The 26,307-nt window shown below is 37.3% G+C and overlaps 1 protein-coding gene across 1 annotated transcript in view; it reads left to right on the top strand.

Annotated features, from left to right (window-relative positions):
- Window positions 1–26,307, top strand: part of NOL10 (nucleolar protein 10) — a 208,409-nt gene that overhangs the window by 41,174 nt on the left and 140,928 nt on the right. Inside the window, exons 9-11 of the mRNA XM_037813078.1 lie at window positions 15,584–15,669; window positions 20,012–20,090; window positions 22,522–22,671. Coding sequence (XP_037669006.1) covers window positions 15,584–15,669; window positions 20,012–20,090; window positions 22,522–22,671 — 315 coding nt within the window. The remainder of the gene's footprint in view (window positions 1–15,583; window positions 15,670–20,011; window positions 20,091–22,521; window positions 22,672–26,307) is intronic.

Genomic DNA, 26,307 nt, shown 5'->3' with positions numbered 1-26,307 from the left:
GGCAGTTTTCCTTTTTTGTAGCATCTTTGCCTGGTTTTGGTATTAGATTGATGTTAGCTTCATAAAATGAGTTAGGTAGTGTTCCATTTTCTTCAATGTTTTGAAAGAGTTTGAGTAAGATTGGTGTGAGTTCTTTCTGGAAAGTTTGGTAGAATTCCCCTGTGAAGCCATCTGGCCCTGGGCATTTATTTGTGGGAAGATTTTTGATGACTGATTGGATCTCTTTGCTTGTGATGGGTTGGTTGAGGTCTTCTATTTCTTCTCTGGTCAGTCCAGGTTGTTCATATGTTTCCAGGAAATTGTCCATTTCCTCTACATTATCCAGTTTGTTGCCATACAGTTGTTCATAGTATCCTCTTATAATTTTTTTAATTTCTTCAGGATCTGCAGTTATGTCACCTTTTTCATTCATTATTTTGTTTATATGGGTCTTCTCTCTTTTTGATTTTGTCAGTCTAGCTAGGGGCTTGTCAATCTTGTTGATCTTCTCAAAGAACCAACTTTTGGTGATCTTTATCCTCTCTATTGTTTTTTTGTTCTCTATGTCATTTATTTCTGCTTTAATCCTTGTTATTTCTTTTCTTGTACTTGGTTTAGGATTGGTTTGCTGTTCATTTTCTAGCTTCTTCAGTTGATCCATTAGTTCTTTGATTTTGGCTCTTTCTTCCTTTTTAATATATGCGTTTAGTGCTATAAATTTCCCCCTTAGCACTGCTTTTGCTGCATCCCATAGGTTTTGGTATGTTGTGTTCTCATTTTCACTCATCTCTGTATATTTAGCGATTTCTCTTGCTATTTCTTCTTTAACCCACTGATTGTTTAGGAGTGTGTTGTGTAACCTCCAGGTATTTGTGAATTTTCTAAGTCTCTGATGGTTATTGACTTCTAATTGTATTCCATTTTGGTCAGAGAATGTGCTTTGAATAATTTCAATCTTTTTAAATTTATTGAGGCTTGTTTTATGTCCCAGCATATGATCTATTCTGGAGAAAGTTCCATGAGCACTAGAGAAGTATGTGTATCCTGGTGATTTGGGATGTAATGTCCTGTATATGTCTGTTAAATCTAATTCATTTATCAGATTGTTTAGGTTTTCAATTTCCTTATTGGTCTTCTGTCTGGTTGATCTATCTATAGGAGAGAGTGATGTGTTGAAGTCTCCCACAATTATTGTGGAAACATCAGTTGCTTCCTTTAGTTTTGCCAGTGTTTCTCTCATGCATTTTGTGGCACCTTGATTGGGTGCATAGACATTTACGATTGTTATTTCTTCTTGCTGAATTGCCCCTTTTATTAGTATGTAGTGGCCTTCTTTGTCTCTCAAAACATCCCTGCATTTGAAGTCTATTTTATCTGAGATTAATATTGCTACACCTGCTTTCTTTTGGCTGTAGCTTGCATGAAATATTTTTTTCCATCCTTTCACTTTCAGTTTCTTTGTGTCCCTGTGTCTAAGATGAGTCTCTTGTATGCAACATATTGATGGTTCATTTTTTTTGATCCATTCTGCGAATCTATATCTTTTAATTGGTGAGTTTAACCATTTACATTTAACGTTATAACCGTGAAGGCATTTCTTGAATCAGCCATCGTATCCTTTGGTTTATGTTTGTCATATTTTCCCCCTCTGTCTATTAATATCCTTTATTGTACCCATACCGAATCTCTTTAGTACTGAACCTTTCTCCAAGTCTCTCTGTCCTTTCTTTGTTTCTCTGTCTGTAGGGCTCCCTTTAGTATCTCCAGTAGGGCAGGTCTCTTGTTAGCAAATTCGCTCAGCTTTTGTTTGTCTGTGAAAAATTTAAGCTCTCCCTCAAATTTGAAGGAGAGCTTTGCTGGATAAAGTATTCTTGGCTGGAAATTTTTCTCACTCAGAATTTTAAATATATCGTGCCACTGCCTTCTCGCCTCCATGGTGGCTGCTGAGTAGTCACTACTTAGTCTTATGCTGTTTCGTTTGTATGTGGTGAATTGCTTTTCTCTTGCTGCTTTCAGAACTTGGTCCTTCTCTTCTGTGTTTGACAGTGTGATCAGTATATGTCTCGGAGTGGGTTTATTTGGATTTATTCTATTTGGGGTTTGCTGAGCATTTATGATTTGTGTATTTATGTTGTTTAGAAGATTTGGGAAGTTTTCCCCAACAATTTCTTTGAATACTCTTCCTAGACCTTTACCCTTTTCTTCCCCTTCTGGGACACCAATGAGTCTTATATTTGGACGTTTCATATTATCTATCATATCCCTGAGGTCCATTTCGATTTTTTCAATTTTTTTCCCCATTCTTTCTTTTATGCTTTCATTTTCCATTCTGTCATCTTCCAGGTCACTGATTCGTTGTTCAACTTCCTCTAGTCTTGTACTATGAGTGTCCAGAATCTTTTTAATTTGGTGAACAGTTTCTTTAATTTCCATAAGATCATCTTTTTTTATTTAGTCTTGCAATGTCTTCTTTATGCTCTTCTAGGGTCTTCTTGATATCCTTTGTATCGTGTACTATGGTCTCATTGTTCATCTTTAGTTCTTTGAGTAGCTGCTCTAGGTGCTGTGTCTTTTCTGATCTTTTGATTTGGGTGCTTGGGCTTGGGTTATCCATATCGTCTGGTTTTTTCATATGCTTTATAATTTTCTGTTGTTTTTGGCCTCGTGGCATTTGCTGAACTTGATAGGGTTCTTTTAGGATTTGTAGACCAATTGAAGTCCTTATCTCTAATTTATCAGATCTACAGCTTCATGGAGTACACTTTCTCTAACTAACCAGCAGGTGGCGTCCACGAGCCACCTGTTCTCCCCAAGCCAGTTCTCCCCTGCTTAGCCTTTTTGGTGAGTGGGGGAGTGAGTCTTGTGGAGTCCAATTGGTGTACCAAGCTTGCGTGTGTAGTTGGTGTTGCCTGCCCTGTATATGGGGCGTGTTTCTGGGCAGTCAGAGAGGGGGGGGTGGCTCTAACAATCAAATCTCCCTGGTGATCCTAGAGTTTTAAAGCTGCTGCAATAGTCTAATCCTTCAGTTCAGTCCTGCCACAGTTTGTCTCTGCCACTGACCCACAAGTCCTTGGTATTGGCGTATGGCTCCTGAGACTTGCAAGTGGGCCCCTCTTCCAGGCCGTGCACCCCGGGTCCTCTGTTGAGGGATGACTGTGCTATGTCACAGGTGAGTGCCGTCCCCCCAGGGCAGTTCTGGGCTGTTGGGCTGTGTAGGGAGGCTCCCAGTCTGCTGAAATGATGGCTGAATGGGGCTTTGTTAATTCACAGTGCTCTACCTTCCCAACTCTGGGACAATCAGCTGAGGTTGCAGGGAAGGCTAATGTCCACGCCCAGTTTTGTGGTGTGTGCCTGTTATTTGAAGCACTTCCATCACACTGGGTTGTCTGGGGCAGTTCTGGGCTATGGGGCTGGCGATGGGCAGGAGTGTTTCCTGTCCACCAGGATGATGGCTGTGAGCGGACACCCCCCTTTTCTTGGGAAGTTGTGGTGTTTAGTGAATTTTCTCAGCCACTGGATTATTGCGTTTTGTCTCAGAGCTCTCCTAGTTCTGCTCTTGACTTGACCTGCCCAAATTGCAAGTCTTTGAAGCTTTCTGTATTGGGCTTCTTAGAGTAATTGTTTTAGAAAAAGAAAAAAGGATTTAAAAAAAAAAAAAAAAAAAAAAAAAGGGCCCTCCTCAGAGATCTAATGGGTTATTGAAATGCTAAGAGACAAAGCAGCCAGGGCCATTAAGGAAAGGTCCACAGGGCAGAGAGATCAGCTTTTCTTCGGGATTTGCATATGCGCCTCAGGGCCTGAGCTCAGGCCTGAGCTCTGCCCTTCCCCTTTCTATGTTCACCAGAACTCCAAAAATCCTCTGCTTTTATTTTGGATTTTTTCGTGTTTTTTTTTTCTATGCCTATCTCCTCTCTGCTGGGCTGGCTGCTCTCAGATTCTCTGGTGTCTGGTCTCCGTCTATCTATGGTTGGAGTTTGGATCAGTAGAATGAGTTTCCGATAAGGGCTGCCACTGCAATTCTCCCTTCTCCTTCCCGGAGCTGACAGCCCCTCCTCCCACGGGACTGATCCTGGCAGGGAGGGGCGCGGGTCCCCTGGCCGCAAAAACTTACAGATTTCACTGATCTCAGCAGTTCCACGTTTTCATGAGTGTTGTATGAAGTATGCCCAAAGTCAGATTGCTCTGTGGTGTCCAGTCCACGCAGTTCCTGGCTTTCTACCTACTTTCCTGGAGGAGTAACTAAAACATACAGCTCACCAGTCTGCCATCTTGCCCCGCCTGGAGTTTTAATTAAAGACAGTGTTGCTTGGTTCCTTAGAGCAGGGTGCTAATAAGGTGACAGCCACTGGTTTGCCTTTTGTACAGAATATTTGCGTTTCCACACACAGACACAGCTGCCTCACTGCTGTAGACTGCCCCATCATGCCTCTGATTTGGCATGATACATCGATCGTCAGGAACTAGAGGGAAAGGTCTTAAGTAGCTGAGCCCAGCTCACCATCACTGCTGAATCGCCACCTCACAGAGAATACAGCAGACAGTTGTTCTTCTCCATGGAGGCAATATGCTACACAGTCCCAGCTGTCTGTTACGTGGCCAATAATTCCATGACTCTCTCCAAGGCTTAGTTTCCTCATCTGTGAAATGGAGATGGTAATGCTTACTATATTACTTTCCTAGGGCTGTCTTAACAAATTACTACTAACTGGGGGTTATAAAACAAAAGAAATTTTTTCTTTCACATTATGTAGGCTAGAAGTCCAAAATCAAGGTGTTGGAGGGTTGGTTCCTTCTGTAGGATCTGAGGGAGAATCTGTCCTGTGCCTCTCTCCTAGCTTCTGGTGTTTGCCATCACTTTGGCATTCCTTGGCTTATAGTCGCATCACTCTTATTTCTGCCTCTGTCTTTGCATGGCCTCTTCCCTCTGCTTGTGTCTGCCTCCACATCTTTCACTCCTTATGAGGACCCCCACCATTGGATTTAGGACCCACCTTAATCCAGTGCAGCCTCATCTTAACTCGATTACATCTGCAAAGACCCTATTTCCAAATAAGGTCCATTTTCAGGTACTGGGGGTTAGAACTTGAACATATCCTTCTGGGAGACACAGTTCAACTTACCGTGCCCACTTTATAGAGATGTTGGTGAGAATCATGTGAATTAACTTATATGGAAACAATATAAATTCTAAATGTATATAGGGTAGTGATTTGTATATGCATCTTATATAGTAGCATTCAGTAAATATTGAGTTGAAAATACATGGCATTTTCCTTTTCATGCTATGGTATCTTTGGAACAGTGTCCTTCATAGTTGCCAAGAATTTTTCCAGTTTGCACTTTTAATTACGATAATAAAAAAACTCATAAAAAAGGAAATATGTCAGAAGTATAAAATTAAAAAGTGTCCTCTTATACCTTCCAACACCCTAGGTCCCTCTTACAGGGTTTGAAGTATATCCCTTCAGTTTTCTTCTATGTGTATTCAAATGGGCATAATGCATATATATGTGTTCATAATATTTTTAAAAGTTTTTTTTTTTTAAAAGAAATTATATTTTCCAATGATTCTCCATCTTGCTTTTTATTTTTTTTTATTTTTTTTTATTTTTATTTTTTTATTTTTTTAAAATCATCATTTTATTGAGATATATTCACATACCACGCAGTCATACAAAACAAATTGTACTTTCGATTGTTTACAGTACCATTACATAGTTGTACATTCATCACCTAAATCAATCCCTGACACCTTCATTAGCACACACACAAAAATAACAAGAATAATAATTAGAGTGAAAAAGAGCAATTGAAGTAAAAAAGAACACTGGGTACCTTTGTCTGTTTGTTTCCTTCCCCTACTTTTCTACACATCCATCCATAAACTAGACAAAGTGGTGTTTGGTCCTTATGGCATTCCCAATCCCACTGTCACCCCTCATAAGCTACATTTTTATACAACTGTCTTCGAGATTCATGGGTTCTGGGTTGTAGTTTGATAGTTTCAGGTATCCACCACCAGCTACCCCAATTCTTTAGAACCTAAAAAGGGTTGTCTAAAGTGTGCATAAGAGTGCCCACCAGAGTGACCTCTCGGCTCCTTTTGGAATCTCTCTGCCACTGAAGCTTATTTCATTTCCTTTCACATCCCCCTTTTGGTCAAGAAGATGTTCTCCGTCCCACGGTGCCAGGTCTACATTCCTCCCTGCGAGTCATATTCCACGTTGCCAGGGAGATTCACTTCCCTGGGTGTCTGATCCCACGTAGGGGGGAGGGCAGTGATTTCACCTTTCAAGTTGGCTTAGCCAGAGAGAGAGGGCCACATCTGAGCAACAAAGAGGCATTCAGGAGGAGACTCTTAGGCACAAATACAGGGAGGCCTAGCCTCTCCTTTGCAGCAACCGTCTTCCCAAGGGTAAAACTTATGGTAGAGGGCTCAACCCATCAAACCACCAGTCCCCTATGTCTGTGGTCATGTTAGCAACCATGGAGGTGGGGTAGGCGAATACCCCTGCATTCTCCACAGGCTCCTCAAGGGGGCACTACATCTTTTTTTTTTTTTTTTTTTTCCCCTTGTTTGTCTTTTTTCTTTTTTTTTTTTTTTTTTTTTTTTTAACTTTCCCTTCTTTTTTCAAATCACCTGTATGAAAAAAAAGTTAAAAAGAAAACAAACATACAATAAAAGAGCATTTCAAAGAGACCATAGCAAGGGAGTAAGAAAAAGACAACTAACCTAAGATAACTGCTTAACTTCCAACATGTTCCTACTTTACCCCAAGAAAGTTACATAATATAGCAACATTTCAGTGAACTTGTTCCTACTACATCCATCAGAAATTAACAGACCATAGTCATTTCTGGGCATCCCCAGAACGTTAAATAGCTTATCTGTTCTTCCTGGATTATTGTTCCCCCTTCCTTAATTGCTCTCTACTGCTAGTTCCCCTACATTCTACATTATAAACCATTTGTTTTACATTTTTCAAAGTTCACATTAGTGGTAGCATATAATATTTCTCTTTTTGTGCCTGGCTTATTTCGCTCAGCATTATGTCTTCAAGGTTCATCCATGTTGTCATATGTTTCACCAGATCGTTCCTTCTTACTGCCGCGTAGTATTCCATCGTGTGTATATACCACATTTTATTTATCCACTCATCTGTTGAAGGACATTTGGGTTGTTTCCATCTCTTGGCAATTGTGAATAATGCTGCTATGAACATTGGCGTGCAGATATCTGTTCGTGTCACTGCTTTCCGATCTTCCGGGTATATACCGAGGAGTGCAATCGCTGGATCGAATGGTAGCTCTATATCTAGTTTTCTAAGGAACTGCCAGACTGACTTCCAGAGTGGCTGAACCATTATACAGTCCCACCAACAATGAATAAGAGTTCCAATTTCTCCACATCCCCTCCAGCATTTGTAGTTTCCTGTTTGTTTAATGGCAGCCATTCTAACCGGTGTTAGATGGTATCTCATTGTGGTCTTAATTTGCATCTCTCTAATAGCTAGTGAAGCTGAACATTTTTTCATGTGTTTCTTGGTCATTTGTATTTCCTCTTCAGAGAACTGTCTTTTCATATCTTTTGCCCATTTTATAATTGGGCTGTCTGTACTATTGTCATTGAGTTGTAGGATTTCTTTGTATATGCAAGATATCAGTCTTTTGTCAGATACATGGTTTCCAAAAATTTTTTTCCCATTGAGTTGGCTGCCTCTTTACCTTTTTGAGAAATTCCTTTGAGGTGCAGAAACTTCTAAGCTTGAGGAGTTCCCATTTATCTATTTTCTCTTTTGTTGCTTGTGCTTTGGGTGTAAAGTCTAGGAAGTGGCCTCCTAATACAAGGTCTTGAAGATGTTTTCCTACATTATCTTCTAGGAGTTTTATGGTACTTTCTTTTATATTGAGATCTTTGGTCCATTTTGAGTTAATTTTTGTGTAGGGGGTGAGGTAGGGGTCCTCTTTCATTCTTTTGGATATGGATATCCAACTCTCCCAGCCCCATTTGTTGAAAAGACCATTATGGCTCAGTTCGGTGACTTTGGGGGCCTTATCAAAGATCAGTCGGCCATAGATCTGAGGGTCTATCTCTGAATTCTCAATTCGATTCCATTGATCTATATGTCTATCTTTGTGCCAGTACCATGCTGTCTTGGCAACTGTGGCTTTATAATAAGCTTCAAAGTCAGGGAGTGTAAGTCCTCCCACTTCGTTTTTCTTTTTTAGAGTGTCTTTAGCAATTCGAGGCATCTTCCCTTTCCAAATAAATTTGATAACTAGCTTTTCCAAGTCTGCAAAGTAGGTTGTTGGAATTTTGATTGGGATTGCATTGAATCTGTAGATGAGTTTGGGTAGAATTGACATCTTAATGACATTTAGCCTTCCTATCCATGAACATGGAATATTTTTCCATCTTTTAAGGTCCCCTTCTATTTCTTTTAGTAGAGTTATGTAGTTTTCTTTGTATAGGTCTTTTACATCTTTGGTTAAGTTGATTCCTAGGTACTTGATTTTTTTAGTTGCTATTGAAAATGGTATCTTTTTCTTGAGTGTCTCTTCAGTTTGTTCATTTCTAGCATATAGAAACATTACTGACTTATGTGCATTAATCTTGTATCCCGCTACTTTGCTAAATTTGTTTATTAGCTCTAGTAGGTGTATCGTTGATTTCTCAGGGTTTTCTAGATATAAGATCATATCATCTGCAAACAATGACAGTTTTACTTCTTCTTTTCCAATTTGGATGCCTTTTATTTCTTTGTCTTGCCGGATTGCCCTGGCTAGCACTTCCAGCACAATGTTGAATAACAGTGGTGACAGCGGGCATCCTTGTCTTGTTCCTGATCTTAGAGGGAAGGCTTTCAGTCTCTCACCATTGAGTACTATGCTGGCTGTGGGTTTTTCATATATGCTCTTTATCATGTTGAGGAAGTTTCCTTCAATTCCTACCTTTTGAAGTGTTTTTATCAAAAAGGGATGTTGGATTTTGTCAAATGCTTTTTCAGCATCTATTGAGATGATCAATTGATTTTTCCCTTTCGAGTTTTTAATGTGTTGTAATACATTGATTGTTTTTCTGATGTTGAACCATCCTTGCATGCCTGGAATGAACCCCACTTGGTCATGGTGTATGATTTTTTTAATGTGTCTTTGGATTCGATTTGCAAGTATTTTGTTGAGGATTTTTGCATCTATATTCATTAGGGAGATTGGCCGGTAGTTTTCCTTTTTGTAGCATCTTTGCCTGGTTTTGGTATTAGATTGATGTTAGCTTCATAAAATGAGTTAGGTAGTGTTCCATTTTTTTCAATGTTTTGAAAGAGTTTGAGTAAGATTGGTGTCAGTTCTTTCTGGAAAGTTTGGTAGAATTCCCCTGTGAAGCCATCTGGCCCTGGGCATTTATTTGTGGGAAGATTTTTGATGACTGATTGGATCTCTTTGCTTGTGATGGGTTGGTTGAGGTCTTCTATTTCTTCTCTGGTCAGTCTAGGTTGTTCATATGTTTCCAGGAAATTGTCCATTTCTTCTACATTATCCAGTTCGTTGCCATACAGTTGTTCATAATATCCTCTTATAATTTTTTTAATTTCTTCAGGATCTGCAGTTATGTCACCTTTTTCATTCATTATTTTGTTTATATGGGTCTTCTCTCTTTTTGATTTTGTCAGTCTAGCTGGGGGCTTGTCAATCTTGTTGATCTTCTCAAAGAACCAACTTTTGGTGATATTTATCCTTTCTATTGTTTTTTTGTTCTCTATGTCATTTATTTCTGCTTTAATCCTTGTTATTTCTTTTCTTCTACTTGGTTTAGGATTGGTTTGCTGTTCATTTTCTAGCTTCTTCAGTTGATCCATTAGTTCTTTGATTTTGGCTCTTTCTTCCTTTTTAATATATGCGTTTAGTGCTATAAATTTCCCCCTTAGCACTGCTTTTGCTGCATCCCATAGGTTTTGGTATGTTGTGTTCTCATTTTCATTCGTCTCTATATATTTAGCAATTTCTCTTGCTATTTCTTCTTTAACCCACTGATTGTTTAGGAGTGTGTTGTTTAACCTCCAGGTATTTGTGAATTTTCGAAGTCTCTGATGGTTATTGACTTCTAATTGTATTCCATTGTGGTCAGAGAATGTGCTTTGAATAATTTCAATCTTTTTAAATTTATTGAGGCTTGTTTTATGTCCCAGCATATGATCTATTCTGGAGAAAGTTCCGTGAGCACTAGAAAAGTATGTGTATCCTGGTGATTTGGGATGTAATGTCCTGTAGATGTCTGTTAAATCTAATTCATTTATCAGATTGTTTAGGTTTTCAATTTCCTTATTGGTCTTCTGTCTGGTTGATCTATCTATAGGAGAGAGTGATGTGTTGAAGTCTCCCACAATTATTGTGGAAACATCAATTGCTTCCTTTAGTTTTGCCAATGTTTCTCTCATGTATTTTGTGGCACCTTGATTGGGTGCATAGACATTTACGATTGTTATTTCTTCTTGCTGAATTGCCCCTTTTATTAGTATGTAGTGGCCTTCTTTGTCTCTCAAAACATCCCTGCATTTGAAGTCTATTTTATCTGAGATTAATATTGCTACACCTGCTTTCTTTTGGCTGTAGCTTGCATGAAATATTTTTTTCCATCCTTTCACTTTCAATTTCTTTGTGTCCCTGTGTCTAAGATGAGTCTCTTGTATGCAACATATTGATGGTTCATTTTTTTGATCCATTCTGCGAATCTATATCTTTTAATTGGGGAGTTTAATCCATTTACATTCAACGTTAAAACCGTGAAGGCATTTCTTGAATCGGCCATCTTATCCTTTGGATTATGTTTGCCATATTTTTCCCTCTCTCTATTAATATCCTTTATTGTACCCATACCGAATCTCTTTAGTACTGAACCTTTCTCCAAGTCTCTCTGTCCTGTCTTTGTTTCTCTGTCTGTAGGGCTCCCTTTAGTATCTCCAGTAGGGCAGGTCTCTTGTTAGCAAATTCTCTCAGCATTTCTTTGTCTGTGAAAAATTTAAGCTCTCCCTCAAATTTGAAGGAGAGCTTTGCTGGATAAAGTATTCTTGGCTGGAAATTCCTCTCTCTCAGAATTTTAAATATATCGTGCCATTGCCTTCTCGCCTCCATGGTGGCTGCTGAGTAGTCACTACTTAGTCTTATGCTGTTTCCTTTGTATGTGGTGAATTGCTTTTCTCTTGCTGCTTTCAGAACTTGCTCCTTCTCTTCTATGTTTGACAGTGTGATCAGTATATGTCTCGGAGTGTGTTTTTTTGGATTTATTCTATTTGGAGTTCGCTGAGCATTTATGATTTGTGTATTTATGTTGTTTAGAAGATTTGGGAAGTTTTCCCCAACAATTTCTTTGAATACTCTTCCTAGACCTTTACCCTTTTCTTCCCCTTCTGGGACACCAATGAGTCTTATATTCGGACGCTTCATATTATCTATCATATCCCTGAGGTCCATTTCGAGTTTTTCAATTTTTTTCCCCATTCTTTCTTTTATGCTTTCATTTTCCATTCTGTCATCTTCCAGGTCACTGATTCGTTGTTCAACTTCCTCTAGTCTTGTACTATGAGTGTCCAGAATCTTTTTAATTTGGTCAACAGTTTCTTTAATTTCCATAAGATCATCCATTTTTTTATTTAGTCTTGCAATGTCTTCTTTATGCTCTTCTAGGGTCTTCTTGATTTCCTTCATATCCCGTACTAGGGTCTCATTGTTCATCTTTAGTTCTTTGAGTAGCTGCTCTAGGTGTGTCTCTTCTGGTCTTTTGATTTGGGTGCTTGGGCTTGGGTTATCCATATCGTCTGGTTTTTTCATATGCTTTATAATTTTCTGTTGTTTTTTGGCCTCGTGGCATTTGCTGACCTTGATAGGGTTCTTTTAGGGTTTGTAGACCAGTTGAAGTCCTTATCTCTAATTTATCAGATCTACAGCTTCGTGGAGTACACTTTCTCTAACTAAACAGCAGGTGGCGTCCACGAGCCACCTGTTCTCCACAAGCCAGATCTCCCCTGCTTAGCCTTTTTGGTGAGTGGGGGGAGTGAGTCTTGTGGGGCCCAATTGGTGTCCCAAGCTTGCGTGTGTAGTTGGTGTTGCCTGCCCTGTATGTGGGGCGTGTTTCTGGGCAGTCGGGGAGGGGGGGTGGCCCTAACAATCAAATCTCCCTGATGATCCTAGAGTTTTAAAGCTACTGCAATAGTCTAATCCTTCAGTTCAGTCCTGCCACAGTTTGTCTCTGCCACTGACCCACAAGTCTTTGGTATTGGCGTATGGCTCCTGAGACTTGCAAGTGGGCCCCTCTTCCAGGCTGTGCACCCCGGGTCCTCTGTTGAGGGATGACTGTGCTATGTCACAGGTGAGTGCCGTCCCCCCAGGGCAGTTCTGGGCTGCTGGGCTGTGTTGGGAGGCTCCCAGTCTGCTCAAATGATGGCTGAATGGGGCTCTGTTAATTCACACTGCTCCCCCTTCCCAGCTCTGGGACATTCAGCTGAGGTTGCAGGGAAGGCTAATGTCCACGCCCAGTTTTGTGGTGTGTGCCTGTTATTTGAAGCACTTCCGTCACACTGGGTTGTCTGGGGCAGCTCTGGGCTATGGGGCTGGCGATGGGCAGGAGTGTTTCCTGTCCACCAGGATGGTGGCTGTGAGCGGACACCCCCCTTTTCTTGGGAAGTTGTGTTGTTTAGTGAATTTTCTCAGCCACTGGATTATTGCCTTTTGTCTCAGAGCTCTCTTATTTCTGCTCTTGACTTGACGTGCCCAAATTTCAATTCTTTGAAGCTTTCTGTATTGAGCTTCTTAGAGTAATTGTTTTAGAAAAAGCAAAAAGGATTTAAAAAAAAAAAAAAACGGCCCTCCTCAGAGATCTAATGGGTTATTGAAATGCTAATAGACAAAGCAACCAGGGCCATTAAGGAAAGGTGCCCTGGGCAGAGAGATCAGCCTTGCTTCGGGATTTGCATATGCGCCTCAAGGCCTGATCTCCGCCCTTCCCCTTTCTGTGTTCACCAGAACTCCAAAAATCCTCTGCTTTTACTTTGGAGCTTCTCGTGTTGTTTTCCTTCTATGCCCGTCTCCTCTCTGCTGGGCTGGCTGCTCTCAGAGTCTCTGGTGTCTGGCCTCAGTCTATCTATGGTTGGAGTTTGAATCAGTAGAATGAGTTTCCGATGAGAGCAGCCACTGCAATTCTCCCTTCTCCTTCCTGGAGCTGACAGCCCCTCCTCCCCCGGGACTGAGCCTGGCAGGGAGGGGCGCGGGTCCCCTGGCCGCAAAAACTTACAGATTTCGCTGATCTCAGCAGTTCCACGTTTTCATGAGTGTTGTATGAAGTATGCCCAAAGACAGATTGCTCTGTGGTGTCCAGTCCACGCAGTTCCTGGCTTTTTACCTACTTTCCTGGAGGAGTAACTAAAACATACAGCTCACCAGTCTGCCATCTTGCCCTGCCTCCTGCCTGCTTTTTATTTTAATATAACAGTATATAATGGGAATCTTTATATGTTGGTACTTTTATTGCCAAATTAATTTCCTGAATTCATAGACAGGTGTTCACTGTTTGATGTACTATATAGTTTATTAAACAAATTCCATATGGATGAAATGTAGGTTCCTCTACTCAAATTATTTTTATGTTACTAGATTATAATTTGAAATGGGGCACATGAATTGCGGTAACAGAAATAGGTAAAACTGTTTTGAATATGTTTTAACACTTTTATGCCTAAATCAGGCCAGTGAAGTATTCTCTTGGTAATTATTATTCTCTTGGTAATTATTTTACTTGAGATCACCAAGGGGAAGTTTTAAACTAGTTGCTGTGAGAAAATAGTTTTTAGATAGAGTCCTTAGAGCAATCTAGGCTAGATACCAGGAAACGTACTCTGTAAGAGAAATTATATATTAGAATGGGCTGCCCTTTCGTCAGCTGTTTTAAGACCAGCACTGGGACATGTTTCGGGGAGGGGTAGATAGTGCTCCATAGGCTGAGGTTCCTGAAATTCCTTGATTATTGAAGGCTTAAAAATTGACATGCATAGTCAGACCAGATTTAAAAGTTTATTTTTACATTAATTCTGACATTATACATTAGATTTTGTTGTCTTTTGTGATAGTCAATATTTTAAGATCGGACATAAGTGCTTGCGTTTTGTGCTTTTTGAAGTGTCAAAGAAAGGAGGCTTTAGCAATGGAAGTACTCAAATTTAGGTTATAGAAAACCAGCATGGTTAAAAAATAACTTTTTTTAATGGTCTTAAAGTCTTTTACTTCGAGAATGCATAGATATATACTACATTATTTGGGACCATCTGCTGTAAGATTTGTAAGATTTCTCTTAATTCATTTTTGTGACATACGTATTTGTAATAATATTAGAAGATTAATGGGATCAAGCCCTCTAAGTATATTTGAAGTCTTGTTTTAAGGCAGTTCGTATATTAAACAATTTTTTTTTAATCTTTGTGTATGCTTTTGTTTTCTTTAACCATTACAAAATTAAAGAATACAGCAGATGACAAAGTGAGAAGTATGGTTTCCTTCTCCCCTTCTCCGATCCTATTCCCTTAAGTAAATGCTGTTAATAGTTTGTTCTGTGTCCTGTCAGAGTTGTTTTGTTTTTTTTAATATTTATTTATTATTTATTAAGATTCATTCATATGCCATACAGTCATCCAAAATATACAATCAGTTGATCACATTACCATCTTATAGTTGTTCATTCCTGTCAGAGGTTTTTCTATGTTTGTATGAATATTTTTTTAAGAGACAAATGGCATATTATTTTTTTTCATAAATTGCTTTTTTTACTTTACAGATTATGAACATTTTTGTCTAGTACATGTAGCTGTGTCATTCTTTTTAGTGGCTACATAGTGTTCTGTTAAATGAATATACCTCATTTGCTCCTTTGTTTTGTTGTTGGTGATTCTTTTTTTATCTTTATTTTAACTTTATTTTTACCCCAGCTTTTTTTTTTAAGTCACTTTCAGAAAAGTTTAAAACATAGTCCCATAATCACTTATATACATTTTCACATTTGCTTTCTTTCTTTCTCTTTCTCTGTGCATATAAATCTATATACATAATATATTTGGGGTGGGGGGAACCATTTGGAAATAAGATGCAGATATTATGACATTTCAGCTAAATGCTTCAAAATGTATTTCCTAAAAATGAGGACTTTCTCCTATGAAAGCACAGTACCATTATCATACCTAAGAAATTTACCATGAATATAATATTATATATTATATATGTAACATTTATATAATAATATTTAAATATTTAAAATTTCCCAGTTATACTAAAAAAGTCCTCAAACCTTCAAAGCTGTTCTTCCCCACAGCCCCCCTTCCCCAGTCTAGGATCCAGTCCAGGATCTGCACTGCATTTTTTTCTTAACTACATCTTTTCTTTTATCCAAGAAATTCAGCTTATGGTAAAACCTTTAAGCAGTACTAAAAGGATATAAGGCAAAAGGTTAAGTTTTTATTCTCCATGAGATAATCACAGTTATTAGTTGGTTTTTTCTGTGTGTGTGTGTGTGTACAATTTTTCAAATGGTAGCTATTATTGAAATGATTACTGTTTGTTTGTTTAGGGTCGAGTGGAGTGCTGGGACCCAAGAATTCGAAATCGAGTAGGCCTATTAGACTGTGCATTAAGTAGTGTCACAGCAGATTCAGAGTAAGTAGAGATTAATTTATAGTTGGACCATTCATCAGCTTCCGATTTAAGGAAATGTATCAACATTAAAAAAAAAAAAATGCCTAAAGGACAAAACTCTTAAGACTTATATCTGAGGTTGTAGTTTTGTGATTGTTTTACTTAAAATTTGTTTCCTTTAAAAGCTCACTAAGCAGGTAAACCAGATAAAATTTCTTTCTACAGTACTATAAAGAATATCTTATTTCTTTAGGTGCATTAGAATTTTGTTAAAACAAGAATACTACTGGAATTTGTATTTCCATTTCTGTAGGATCTAGTAATAGAATCAGAAGTCTGTCTCCTCCCTGATTAGCAAGCAAAAAGATGTGCTTTGAATTCTAAGGTGTAGAGAAGTAAGCATTTTCAATATTTTCTTGTTCCTTTTTTCCTAATTCTTAAATTTTAAACAATTAAAAAAGTAAAACACACCTGGGGGGATAAAACCCTCTAAAACAAAGCATAGGATTGAATTAAGTAAAAATTCAACAGAGGTGATTATTGTTGCAGTTTGGTATATATCCTTTGATAGATTTTTCTGTGCTCATATTGACACATATACAGGTATATTGGTCAAATCCTTGACATGAGATTATTTGCTATAATCAGTTTAAGAACACCTTTACTCTGGGCTTTTGATATTCAAGATAATGATTTTTTTACTAGTATATACTCATTTCAGTTGATCAGACCACTTACCTGTAGCTTTGTATAGAAACTGTGAACTCTGTGAATTTACTGTGAAATTTTGTGTGATTTGCACATTTCTGGATGACAGGATCCATAGTTCTTTTTTTTAAAGAATCAGTTTATGTAAAGGAGCCTTGACCTAGAAAAAGTTAAGAATTACTTTCCAATATTTAGAAAAACATGTCTGTGCCTGTATATATTTTTCCTCATGTAAGTAAAGAATGAATGAATTAATGTCTTTTCATCTCTTAATTATGCCATTTAAAGTGAGCATAGGAAATAATTTTCTTCCTGTTACTAAATTTTATTGATGTAGTGCCAACAAACAAACTTCATTAATCATGGTGTGGAGGATAATATATTAAACAAGTTTAAATTGGAAAATTCACTCATTCTACATTTTTTAATAGAATTGATCAATGGAAAATGCATATTATTTCTTCATATGGGCATGAAAGAAGATGAATCAGAAATATAATTATTTTTAGAAAATAGAAAACTGATTATAAGTAATAAGGAACTCAGTACCTCAGAAGCAGAAAGGTTATTTTTCTCTCACTTTTAAACATTAATTTGTCTTTGAATTGGAATAGACAGGCTTGTATTGACAGAAAAAGCTCTGTCATTGATTGTATCATCTTGAAAAAGTCATTTTAGAAAACAGGCCTGCAGGAGTTATTTATAATATATATTAAGGCTCTTTCCTCCCTCCCTTCCTTTAGAACAATCATATACAAAAGACAGGTTTCCCATATACCACACTATTATTAACACCTTGCATTGGTGTGGTACATTTGTTACAATTGATGAAAGCACATTTTTATAATTGTAGTATAAACTGTAGTCCATGGTTTAACTCGAGGGTTTACTGTTTGTGTTGTGAGGTTCCTTGGGTTTTTATTTTATTTTTATTTTTATTTTAGTATCATATGTACAATCTCACATTTCTCCTTTTAAACAGTTTGAAATATACAATTCAGTGCTGTTAATTATGTTCACATTGTTGTGCTACCGTCACCACCATCCATTACCAAAACTTTTCTGTCATCCCAATTAGAAACTTTAAGGCTGTTTCTATTTAAAATTTAATGGCTATGATAAAAGTAACATTGTAGAAAATTTAAAGAAGGGATATGAGAAAATAATCTTGACTGGAGTCTTTAAAAACATAGGAATATTTATTTGCATGTATTTTTTAAAATAAAATATTGACTTACAAACATTTTTTAGTGACCTCTTTTGTTGTTGCTGATGGGTATTTTTCAGCTGTCATGGAGGTTAAATGATGACCCTTTTGTTGATTTTTAAAAGAATAATTTTTTTTTTTTTTTTTGGGAAGTGTGTTTGTTTAATTCGTTTCTTCACAGTATTAACATTGCTTCATGTTCCATGTATATAAAGGTTGTCTCTAAGAATTGGAAATTTATCAGTAAAAAAAAAGTCAATTTATTTAATTATTCTTGTTGCATTTCCCTTCACAACAGAGGTGTTCTCTTCTGTATTCACAGGAACGTTGCCACAATCTTTTAATTAACCTGGTCATAGTACAAGTATGTCACCTAGGGACCTGGTCCACACCTCAACAATTACCCAGTCATGACCTATAGACCAAACAAAATGTTAACAGGAATAATAATGAAGAATAATTTTATTATTTTGTAAAAATGATTTATACTTACTATAAAAATGTTAATTATGTTCACAAAAAAAAAAAATGAAAAGAAAATAAAAACCTCTGCATGTACACAAGCAGATAAAACTATAATTTAAGTCATTAGATCCCTATTGATATATTATGGTTTTTCACCTTAATACATCCATTTATAGTTCTGTGAATTGTTTCCTGAGGGAAAATTTGTAGAAATTGAATTCCTGAGTTAAAGAGTGCATGTTTTTAAGGCTTTTGATGCACTTTGCTAAATTGCCTTACAGAAAACTTACTTCAGTTTAAACTTCTACCAGCATGTACAGAGTGGATATTGTCCCATAATTCTTAGCCCAAGGCATCTAATATAACAATATTAATAATATTAAAATGTTAGAAAGAGCCTAGATATTAAACAAGAGGATATTGATTAATGAGCATGGTAGAAATAGAAACTATCAAATGGCACTTTTCTTTGCCAGCAACTGTTCTAAGTTTTTTACTTATATTCACTTACTTAATGCTCATACCAACCCTTGGTTTTAAGTCCTGTTACTGTATTTGTTTTATAGATAAAGAAACATCCATCAGAGGCACAATACTTTGTACGGCCTTTAAGAATTATGTTGCAGAAGCATATATACTATCTGGGAAAGCTGTTCCAAATTATACAGTTACCTATGGTGTTATAGCAAATTTTTACAAGAAAAAAATGAACGCATATTTATTGGCATAGGAAAGAATCTGGAAGTGTACGAAATGTTAACAGTTTTTCTTGCTAATTCAGTTTGGGTGATATTATTTATTGTTTTCTATTTAACTTTTTTTTTTCCTACACAAACATCATAAACTATCACCCTCTGTTTAACAAAATTTGGAAGATTGAGCTAATATAAGAGAGAAAGAAATATGTATAAATATTGGAAAGGTGAGGACAGATGTCCTCTATCATTATTTACAGATGATATAATTGTTTGCTGAGAAACCCAGTATAATCAACAGAAAAACTGTAAGAACTAATATGAAAGTTAAGTCGTGTGGTTACAAAATACATGTATTTATCAGCAACAACCAGCCAGAAAAATACAGTGGAAAAAACTTCTCATTTCTAACAAAAATTTTAAAATACAGAGGGATAAACCTGTCTGAAGAAAATGACATTTTATTAAGAAACAAAATGTTTGAATAAGTAGAGAAAAATAACCTGTCACTGTACTGAAAAATGATTCTAAAGTTCATTTTGAAGAGTAAATGATCCAAATTAATGTGGATGTGAGGCCTCAAGGTTCCAAACAGATGCTTCAGTGTAATTACTGGCTGAGGCTTTAGGTGGCCTAAGAGACTTGGTGATGCTCACCAGTCAACTAATTGGACTGGTCCCAGGGCATGTAGACTGTAAATATTGAAATCAGGACTCCTGTCTACATCTGATTGAAGCTAGCACTCTCTGTCATTAACTATTGCTTTGGTACTGATATTCTTAGATGGTGAGAAGCACATTTGAGTCTTTGGTACTTTTAGAAGTTTTAGGATCCCCATTGGGGTTTAGGCTTTTAGTTAGCTTGACATGGCTAACTCTAAAATGGAAATGGGTACAACCATGCCTAAATATAAAACTGATTCCTCCTATGTTAAAAAGAGGGTGTTTCTGTAAATATTTTTCTAACTTCATTAAAATGGAAGATATTGTTAAACTGCTTCTTTTCAGTTGGTTTTTCATTTTTCAGACTTTTTTTGTTTGTAGCTACTTTGAGAGTATTTCTTATAATTTTTCTAAGAGGATAATCCATAGGTTTTTGAAGGTAGATTTCATTGTCTGTAAAGATTATTTTTTATTTTGATGATGAAAGTTTGGATTTAGTACCTTTTAAACAGAAGGTCAGAAATATGATTTTTCTTATTAGATTTGAAGTGAGAATTAATAATGAACTTGCTGCTTGGAAGGAGTTTTGGCCATATTTACATGGACATGAATATTTTGCCTTTCAGGATAAACAGTTTACCAACAATTTCAGCTTTGAAATTTAATGGCGCCTTAACCATGGCAGTTGGAACATCCACAGGGCAGGTAAATGTGTTTGAGTTGGAAACTTCACACTGAAAGTTAGTATTACAGGGGAGTCCGTATGCTGTGGGAATTATCCACTCGTTCTACTCAGTGTGGGACCCAAAAATGGGGCATTTTTGCTCTGCCAAAGTAGAGAGGGTACTCCAGTATGCAGATGTCTTGCACTCTGAGTTTTTATTTTGGCTCCGGTGGTTAGTCTGAGAGACTCTAGAGCTAGAGCTTTACTGGGCCAGGACTTGGTTGTTCTCTTGGCAGGAGTTTGGGACATTTTCAAGAGTTTTTGGACCATTGGAATTTTGCCAAACTTCTATTTTTGGAGTTTCATAGTGTGTTTGAATACACATTAGAGGCTCTGAGAATTCCCACAGACAAGAAATGTGTTTAAAAAGTATTTCTAAAATTTGCTTATCCAAAGAAGTTTTTTCACACAGAATTATTAACCACATCGCATGCGATGAATGGTCAGCAGAACACACTTCAGAAAACGCTGAACTGAGGGGTAGAATGAAATAAACAGCTGCAAAGATTAATCTGCATCATCCTTTCTTCCTCCCTCCTTCCCTTTCTTTTCTTTTTTTATATTTAATTAAATATTTATTTTATTTAGTTTTTTCTTTCCTCTTTGTATTTTTGTATTAAAATTTTTTTTGGTCTCAAATATGTCTGTAAATCCCTGAGAAGATGTTAGACTGTATTTCCTAGTGGATAATGCAGACCAGCAGGAGCTGCCCACTAGGCACGTTCCTTGAGAATATAGAGTCCAAGAAGGTATATGCTGTCATGAAATTTACCACTTTCCCCTTTGCTTTGATCCCTGTCTCTCCTTTTTTTCTTATTGGAACACTGGCAAAAATAGGTAAATTTGTCTGTGGGTGATTTTTTTTTTTTTTTTTAATACATTGGATGGGAAAGATTAGTTTCTACAGTACAAAGATTTCAACCCAAGAGTCAGATTCATCTCATCTCAGTAGTAGGAAAAGATTTCAGCATTTAAAATGTATAAATATAGAAGGAACAAAACTATTTCTTTTTATTTTATGGAAAAGAACCTGTTGATTCTTTTGGAAAAGTGAAAAATTTTGTGTAGTTCTATCTTACATGCATTTAACTTCATGCTGACTTTAGAAACTAACCCAGTAGGAAAAGGACTGCACTTGTAAAGAGTCTTAAGATTTGGGCCACAACTAGAAATACCAGTCTGGAAAGATAGGAAGCAAGTGGCCAAGTTCTTCTCTATAACTTTTCAGAGAGTAATATGTACTTAAGTATTATTAAATAAGATATTTATTACAATTCAGCAAACACTCATGAGAATTCACTGTGTTTTGCCTTGTGTTATTTTCATATAATTTTTTTAATCAGAGAAATTGTAGATTTGTAGAAAAATCATACATAAAATACGGAGTTCCTGTCACATGTATTATTTCATTTGATTATTGTAATAGCACATCTATTGTCCGTCCATCCTTCCATCCCTCCATCCCTTTTCTATCCTTCTGCATACCAGTATATCAGAATGGAATAAACTCAGTACTGACAGCAAGCAAAAAACTTAGAATTTTTCACCCATCTCCTATTTGTAGTTAATAATTGAGTTATCTAAAGGAAGTCTGATTCAAATGTTTCTGTGAGCACTACCTGTCCTGGCTTCTGCTAATTGCTAGCTCCATCAACAGTTGTCAGGGCAGAGCCCACACATTTATAAATTGCCGTACCCCCAGAAAGGGTCTAAGACCCTGCCTCCAGTAGATTACTACCTCCATCATTATGAGTCAGACGGAGCCTACCCTCTGGGAGAAGGATGCAACTTCCCCAGACCCCATTGCGTTGATGACAGGAGTCAGAGGAGAGCCGCCTCCTCGAAGCCTTGCCAGCACCAGCTGTCTTGACTGCCGGGACTCTCCCCGTTATGCCTCCCATTCCCATTGATGGGAGTCTCTGTGGACTGGGGCATAGGAGGCCTCAGTTTATGTTTGTTGAGCTAAAGAAGAAAACAACTTCTTAGGAACTATCCTTTTGTTCCTTTCTTAGTATAGCTTAGTAGTTCTCTAACTTGGTGTGCCTAAGAATGACTTAGGGTTACATTCATAAAACCATATACTGTAATGGTAATTTTTTAAATGCAGTTTTATTGGGATATGTTCACACAATATACGGTCCTTCAGAGTGCACAGTCAGTTATCCGTAGTTGTGCATTGATCACCACAGTCAATCTCTGAACTCTAACGGTAATTTAAGAGTGTTTTCTAGGGTGGTTTTGCTGGCTGACTTTAGAATCTTAGCACCCTGAACAAGAGCGTTCTTTGTGCTCATAGAAAGGTAATCAAACAAATACATGGCAATCATTATTCTAAGTTTTAAATGTTTCTTTTTAAGATGAAATGTTTAGTTTGTTTAAGCAGAAATAACTTGGATTTTTTTTTTCTTTTAGGTTTTATTATACGATCTTCGCTCTGATAAGCCATTACTAGTTAAGGATCACCAGTATGGTCTACCCATTAAGTCAGTTCATTTTCAGGATTCATTAGATTTAATTTTGTCTGCAGACTCTCGAATTATCAAAATGTGGAATAAGAATTCAGTATGTATTTTTTGTTGAAATTACTTTTTTGCATATTTTCCTAATGCTCCTTTTCTTTCCATTGCCTTGTTTTAATTGTGTGGGTTCTTGAAAAAGACACTGAGTATCTATTTGGGAACATAGTAGGAAGTCAGTTATTTCACGATAGAGAATATCCATATTCATATAAAGTGGCCATGATGGAAGTTTTTCTGATTTGCTAGAACTGGCACACATTTGTAGATGTCCAGTTAGAGGGTAAATCGTTGTTTAAAAAAGTTGTTCATGAGAAATCCTCCTCCGTCCTCAGCCTCTCTCACAAACTTAGGATAAGTTTTTAAGAGCCTCTCATTTTCCGTACCTGTTTCTTATGCTTTCCAATCTCATCCCTTTTCCCCATCTCAAACAATTGCATTTTTTCCATTATATTTATGTATTTATTTTTTCTCAAACAATTGCATTTTAAAGAAGTGATACCTTTACAGTAGTTTTTTACCATATTTTTTCTATGGTATTTTGATATTCTCTCCTTTCAACTCCATCATTTAAAAAGTAATAATAAACCTCTGTTGCTTATTCTTATCCATCTGCTTTTCATTTTACATTTTAAAACAAGTAGTTTGAGAGAATGGTAAAAGGTTAGTTCATCAAATAAATGTAAAAAATGCTTTTACTATAGCAATTGCTTTTAAGAGTTCTTTGCATTTAATTAACTAGAAACTTATCTTTAGTATCTGTCTCTCTGCCTGTTTTCTAAACATTTGAGACTAGGTTGTATACATCATGCTTCTTGAACACTTATTTTCTATTCATTTTTTTTTAATATTCATTTTATTGAGATATATTCACATACCACACAGTCATACAGAACAAATCGTACATTTGATTGTTCATAGTACCATTTCATAGTTGTACATTCATCACCAAAATCAATCCCCAACACCCTCATTACCAGACACACAAAAATAACCAGAATAATAATTAAAGTGAAAAAGAGCAACTAAAGTAAAAAAGAACACTGGGCGCCCTTGTCTGTTTGTTTGTTTCCTTCCCCCACCTTTCCACTCATCTGTCCACAAACTAGACAAAGGGGAGTGTGATCCCCATGGTCCCCCCAATCCCACTGTCCCCCCTCATAAGCCACATTTTTATGCAATTGTCTTCAAGATTCATGGGTTCTGGGTTGTAGTTTGATAGTTTCAGGTATCTACCACCAGCTACCCCAATTCATTAGAACATAAAAAGGGTTGTCTATATTGTGCATAAGAGTGCCCACCAGAGTGACCTCTCGGCTCCTTTTGGAATCTCTCTGACTGAAGCTTATTTCATTTCCTTTCACATCCCCCTTTTGGTCAAGAAGATGTTCTCCATCCCACGATGCCGGGTCTACATTCCTCCCTGGGAGTCATAATCCACTTTGCCAGGGAGATTCACTCCCCTGGGTGTCTGATCCCATGTAGGGGGGAGGGCAGTGATTTCACCTTTCAAGTTGGCTTAGCTAGAGAGAGAGGGCCACATCTGAGCAACAAAGAGGCATTCGGGAGGAGGCTCTTAGGCACAATTATAGGGAGGCCTAGCCTCTCCTTTGTAGCAACTGTCTTCCCAAGGGCAAATCCTGTGGTAGAGGGCCCAACCCATCAAACCACCAGTCCCCTATGTCTGTGGGCAAGTTAGCAACCATCAAGGTAGGGCAGGCCAATACCCCTGCATTCTCCACCAGCTCCTCAAGGGGGCTCTACATATTTTTTTCCTTGTTTATTTTTTATTTTTATTTTTTAACTTTTTTTTCCTAACTCAACTGTATGAAAAATAAAAAAATTAAAAAAAAATTAAAAAAAAATACAATAAAAGAACATTTCAAAGAGACCATAACAAGGGAGTAAGAAAAAGACAACTAACCTAAGATAACTATTTTACTTCCAACATGTTCCTACTCTACCCCAAGAAAGTAACCTAATATAGCAACATTGCTGTAAACTTGTTCCTACTATACCCATCAGAGATTAACAGACCATAGTCATTCCTGGGCATTCCCAGAATGTTAAATTTACCCACAATAGCTAATCTGTTCTTCTTGGATTATTGTTCTCCCTTCCTTAATTGCTCTCTATCGCTAGTTTCCCTACATTCTACATTATAAACCGTTTGTTTTACATTTTTCAAAGTTCACATTAGTGGTAGCATATAATATTTGTCTTTTTGTGCCTGGCTTATTTCGCTCAGCATTATGTCTTCAAGGTTCATCCATGTTGTCATATGTTTCACGAGATCGTTCTTCTTACTGCCGTGTAGTATTCCATTGTGTGTATATACCACATTTTATTTATCCATTCATCTGTTGAAGGACATTTGGGTTGTTTCCATCTCTTGGCAATTATGAATAATGCTGCTATGAACATTGGCGTGCAGATATCTGTTCTTGTCACTGCTTTCCAATCTGCCGGGTATATACCGAGAAGTGCAATCACTGGATCGAAGGGTATCTCTATATCTAGTTTTCTGAGGAACTGCCAGACTGACTTTCAGAGTGGCTGAACCATTATACAGTCCCACCAACAATGAGTAAGAGTTCCAATTACTCTACATCCCCTCCAGCATTTGTAGTTACCTGTTTGTTTAATGGCAGCCATTCTAATTGGTGTGAGATGGTATCTCATTGTGGTCTTAATTTGCATCTCTCTAATAGCTAGTGAAGCTGAACATTTTTTCATGTGTTTCTTGGCCATTTGTATTTCCTCTTCAGAGAACTGTCTTTTCATATCTTTTGCCCATTTTATAATTGGGCCGTCTGTACTATCGTCATTGAGTTGTAGGATTTCTTTATATATGCAAGATATCAGTCTTTTGTCAGATACATGGTTTCCAAAAATTTTTTCCCATTGAGTTGGCTGCCTCTTTACCTTTTTGAGAAATTCCTTTGAGGTACAGAAACTTCTAAGCTTGAGGAGTTCCCGTTTATCTACTTTTTCTTGTGGTGCTTGTGCTTTGGGTGTAAAGTCTAGGAAGTGGCCGCCTAATACAAGGTCTTGAAGATGTTTTCCTACATTATCTTCTAGGAGTTTTATGGTACTTTCTTTTATATTGAGATCTTTGGTCCATTTTGAGTTAATTTTTGTGTAGGGGGTGAGGTAGGGGTCCTCTTTCATTCTTTTGGATATGGATATCCAACTCTCCCAGCCCCATTGTTGAAAAGACCGTTATGACCCAGTTCAGTGACTTTGGGGGCCCTATCAAAGATCAGTCGGCCATAGATCTGGGGGTCTATCTCCAAATTCTCAATTCGATTCCATTGATCTATATGTCTGTCTTTGTGCCAGTACCATGCTGTTTTGGCAACTGTGGCTTTATAATAAGCTTCAAAGTCAGGGAGTGTAAGTCCTCCCACTTCGTTTTTCTTTTTTAGAGTGTCTTTAGCAATTCGAGGCATCTTCCCTTTCCAAATAAATTTGATAACTAGCTTTTCCAAGCCTGCAAAGTAGGTTGTTGCAATTTTGATTGGGATTGCATTGAATCTGTAGATGAGTTTGGGTAGAATTGACATCTTAATGACATTTAGCCTTCCTATCCATGAACATGGAATATTTTTCCATCTTTTAAGGTCCCCTTCTATTTCTTTTAGTAGAGTTATGTAGTTTCTTTGTATAGGTCTTTTTTTTT

This window comes from Choloepus didactylus, chromosome 20 (assembly GCF_015220235.1).
Source record: "Choloepus didactylus isolate mChoDid1 chromosome 20, mChoDid1.pri, whole genome shotgun sequence".
Classification (NCBI taxonomy): domain Eukaryota; kingdom Metazoa; phylum Chordata; class Mammalia; order Pilosa; family Megalonychidae; genus Choloepus; species Choloepus didactylus.
Note: the sequence above shows the minus strand (reverse complement) of the source record. Positions and strands in the feature narration are given on the sequence as shown.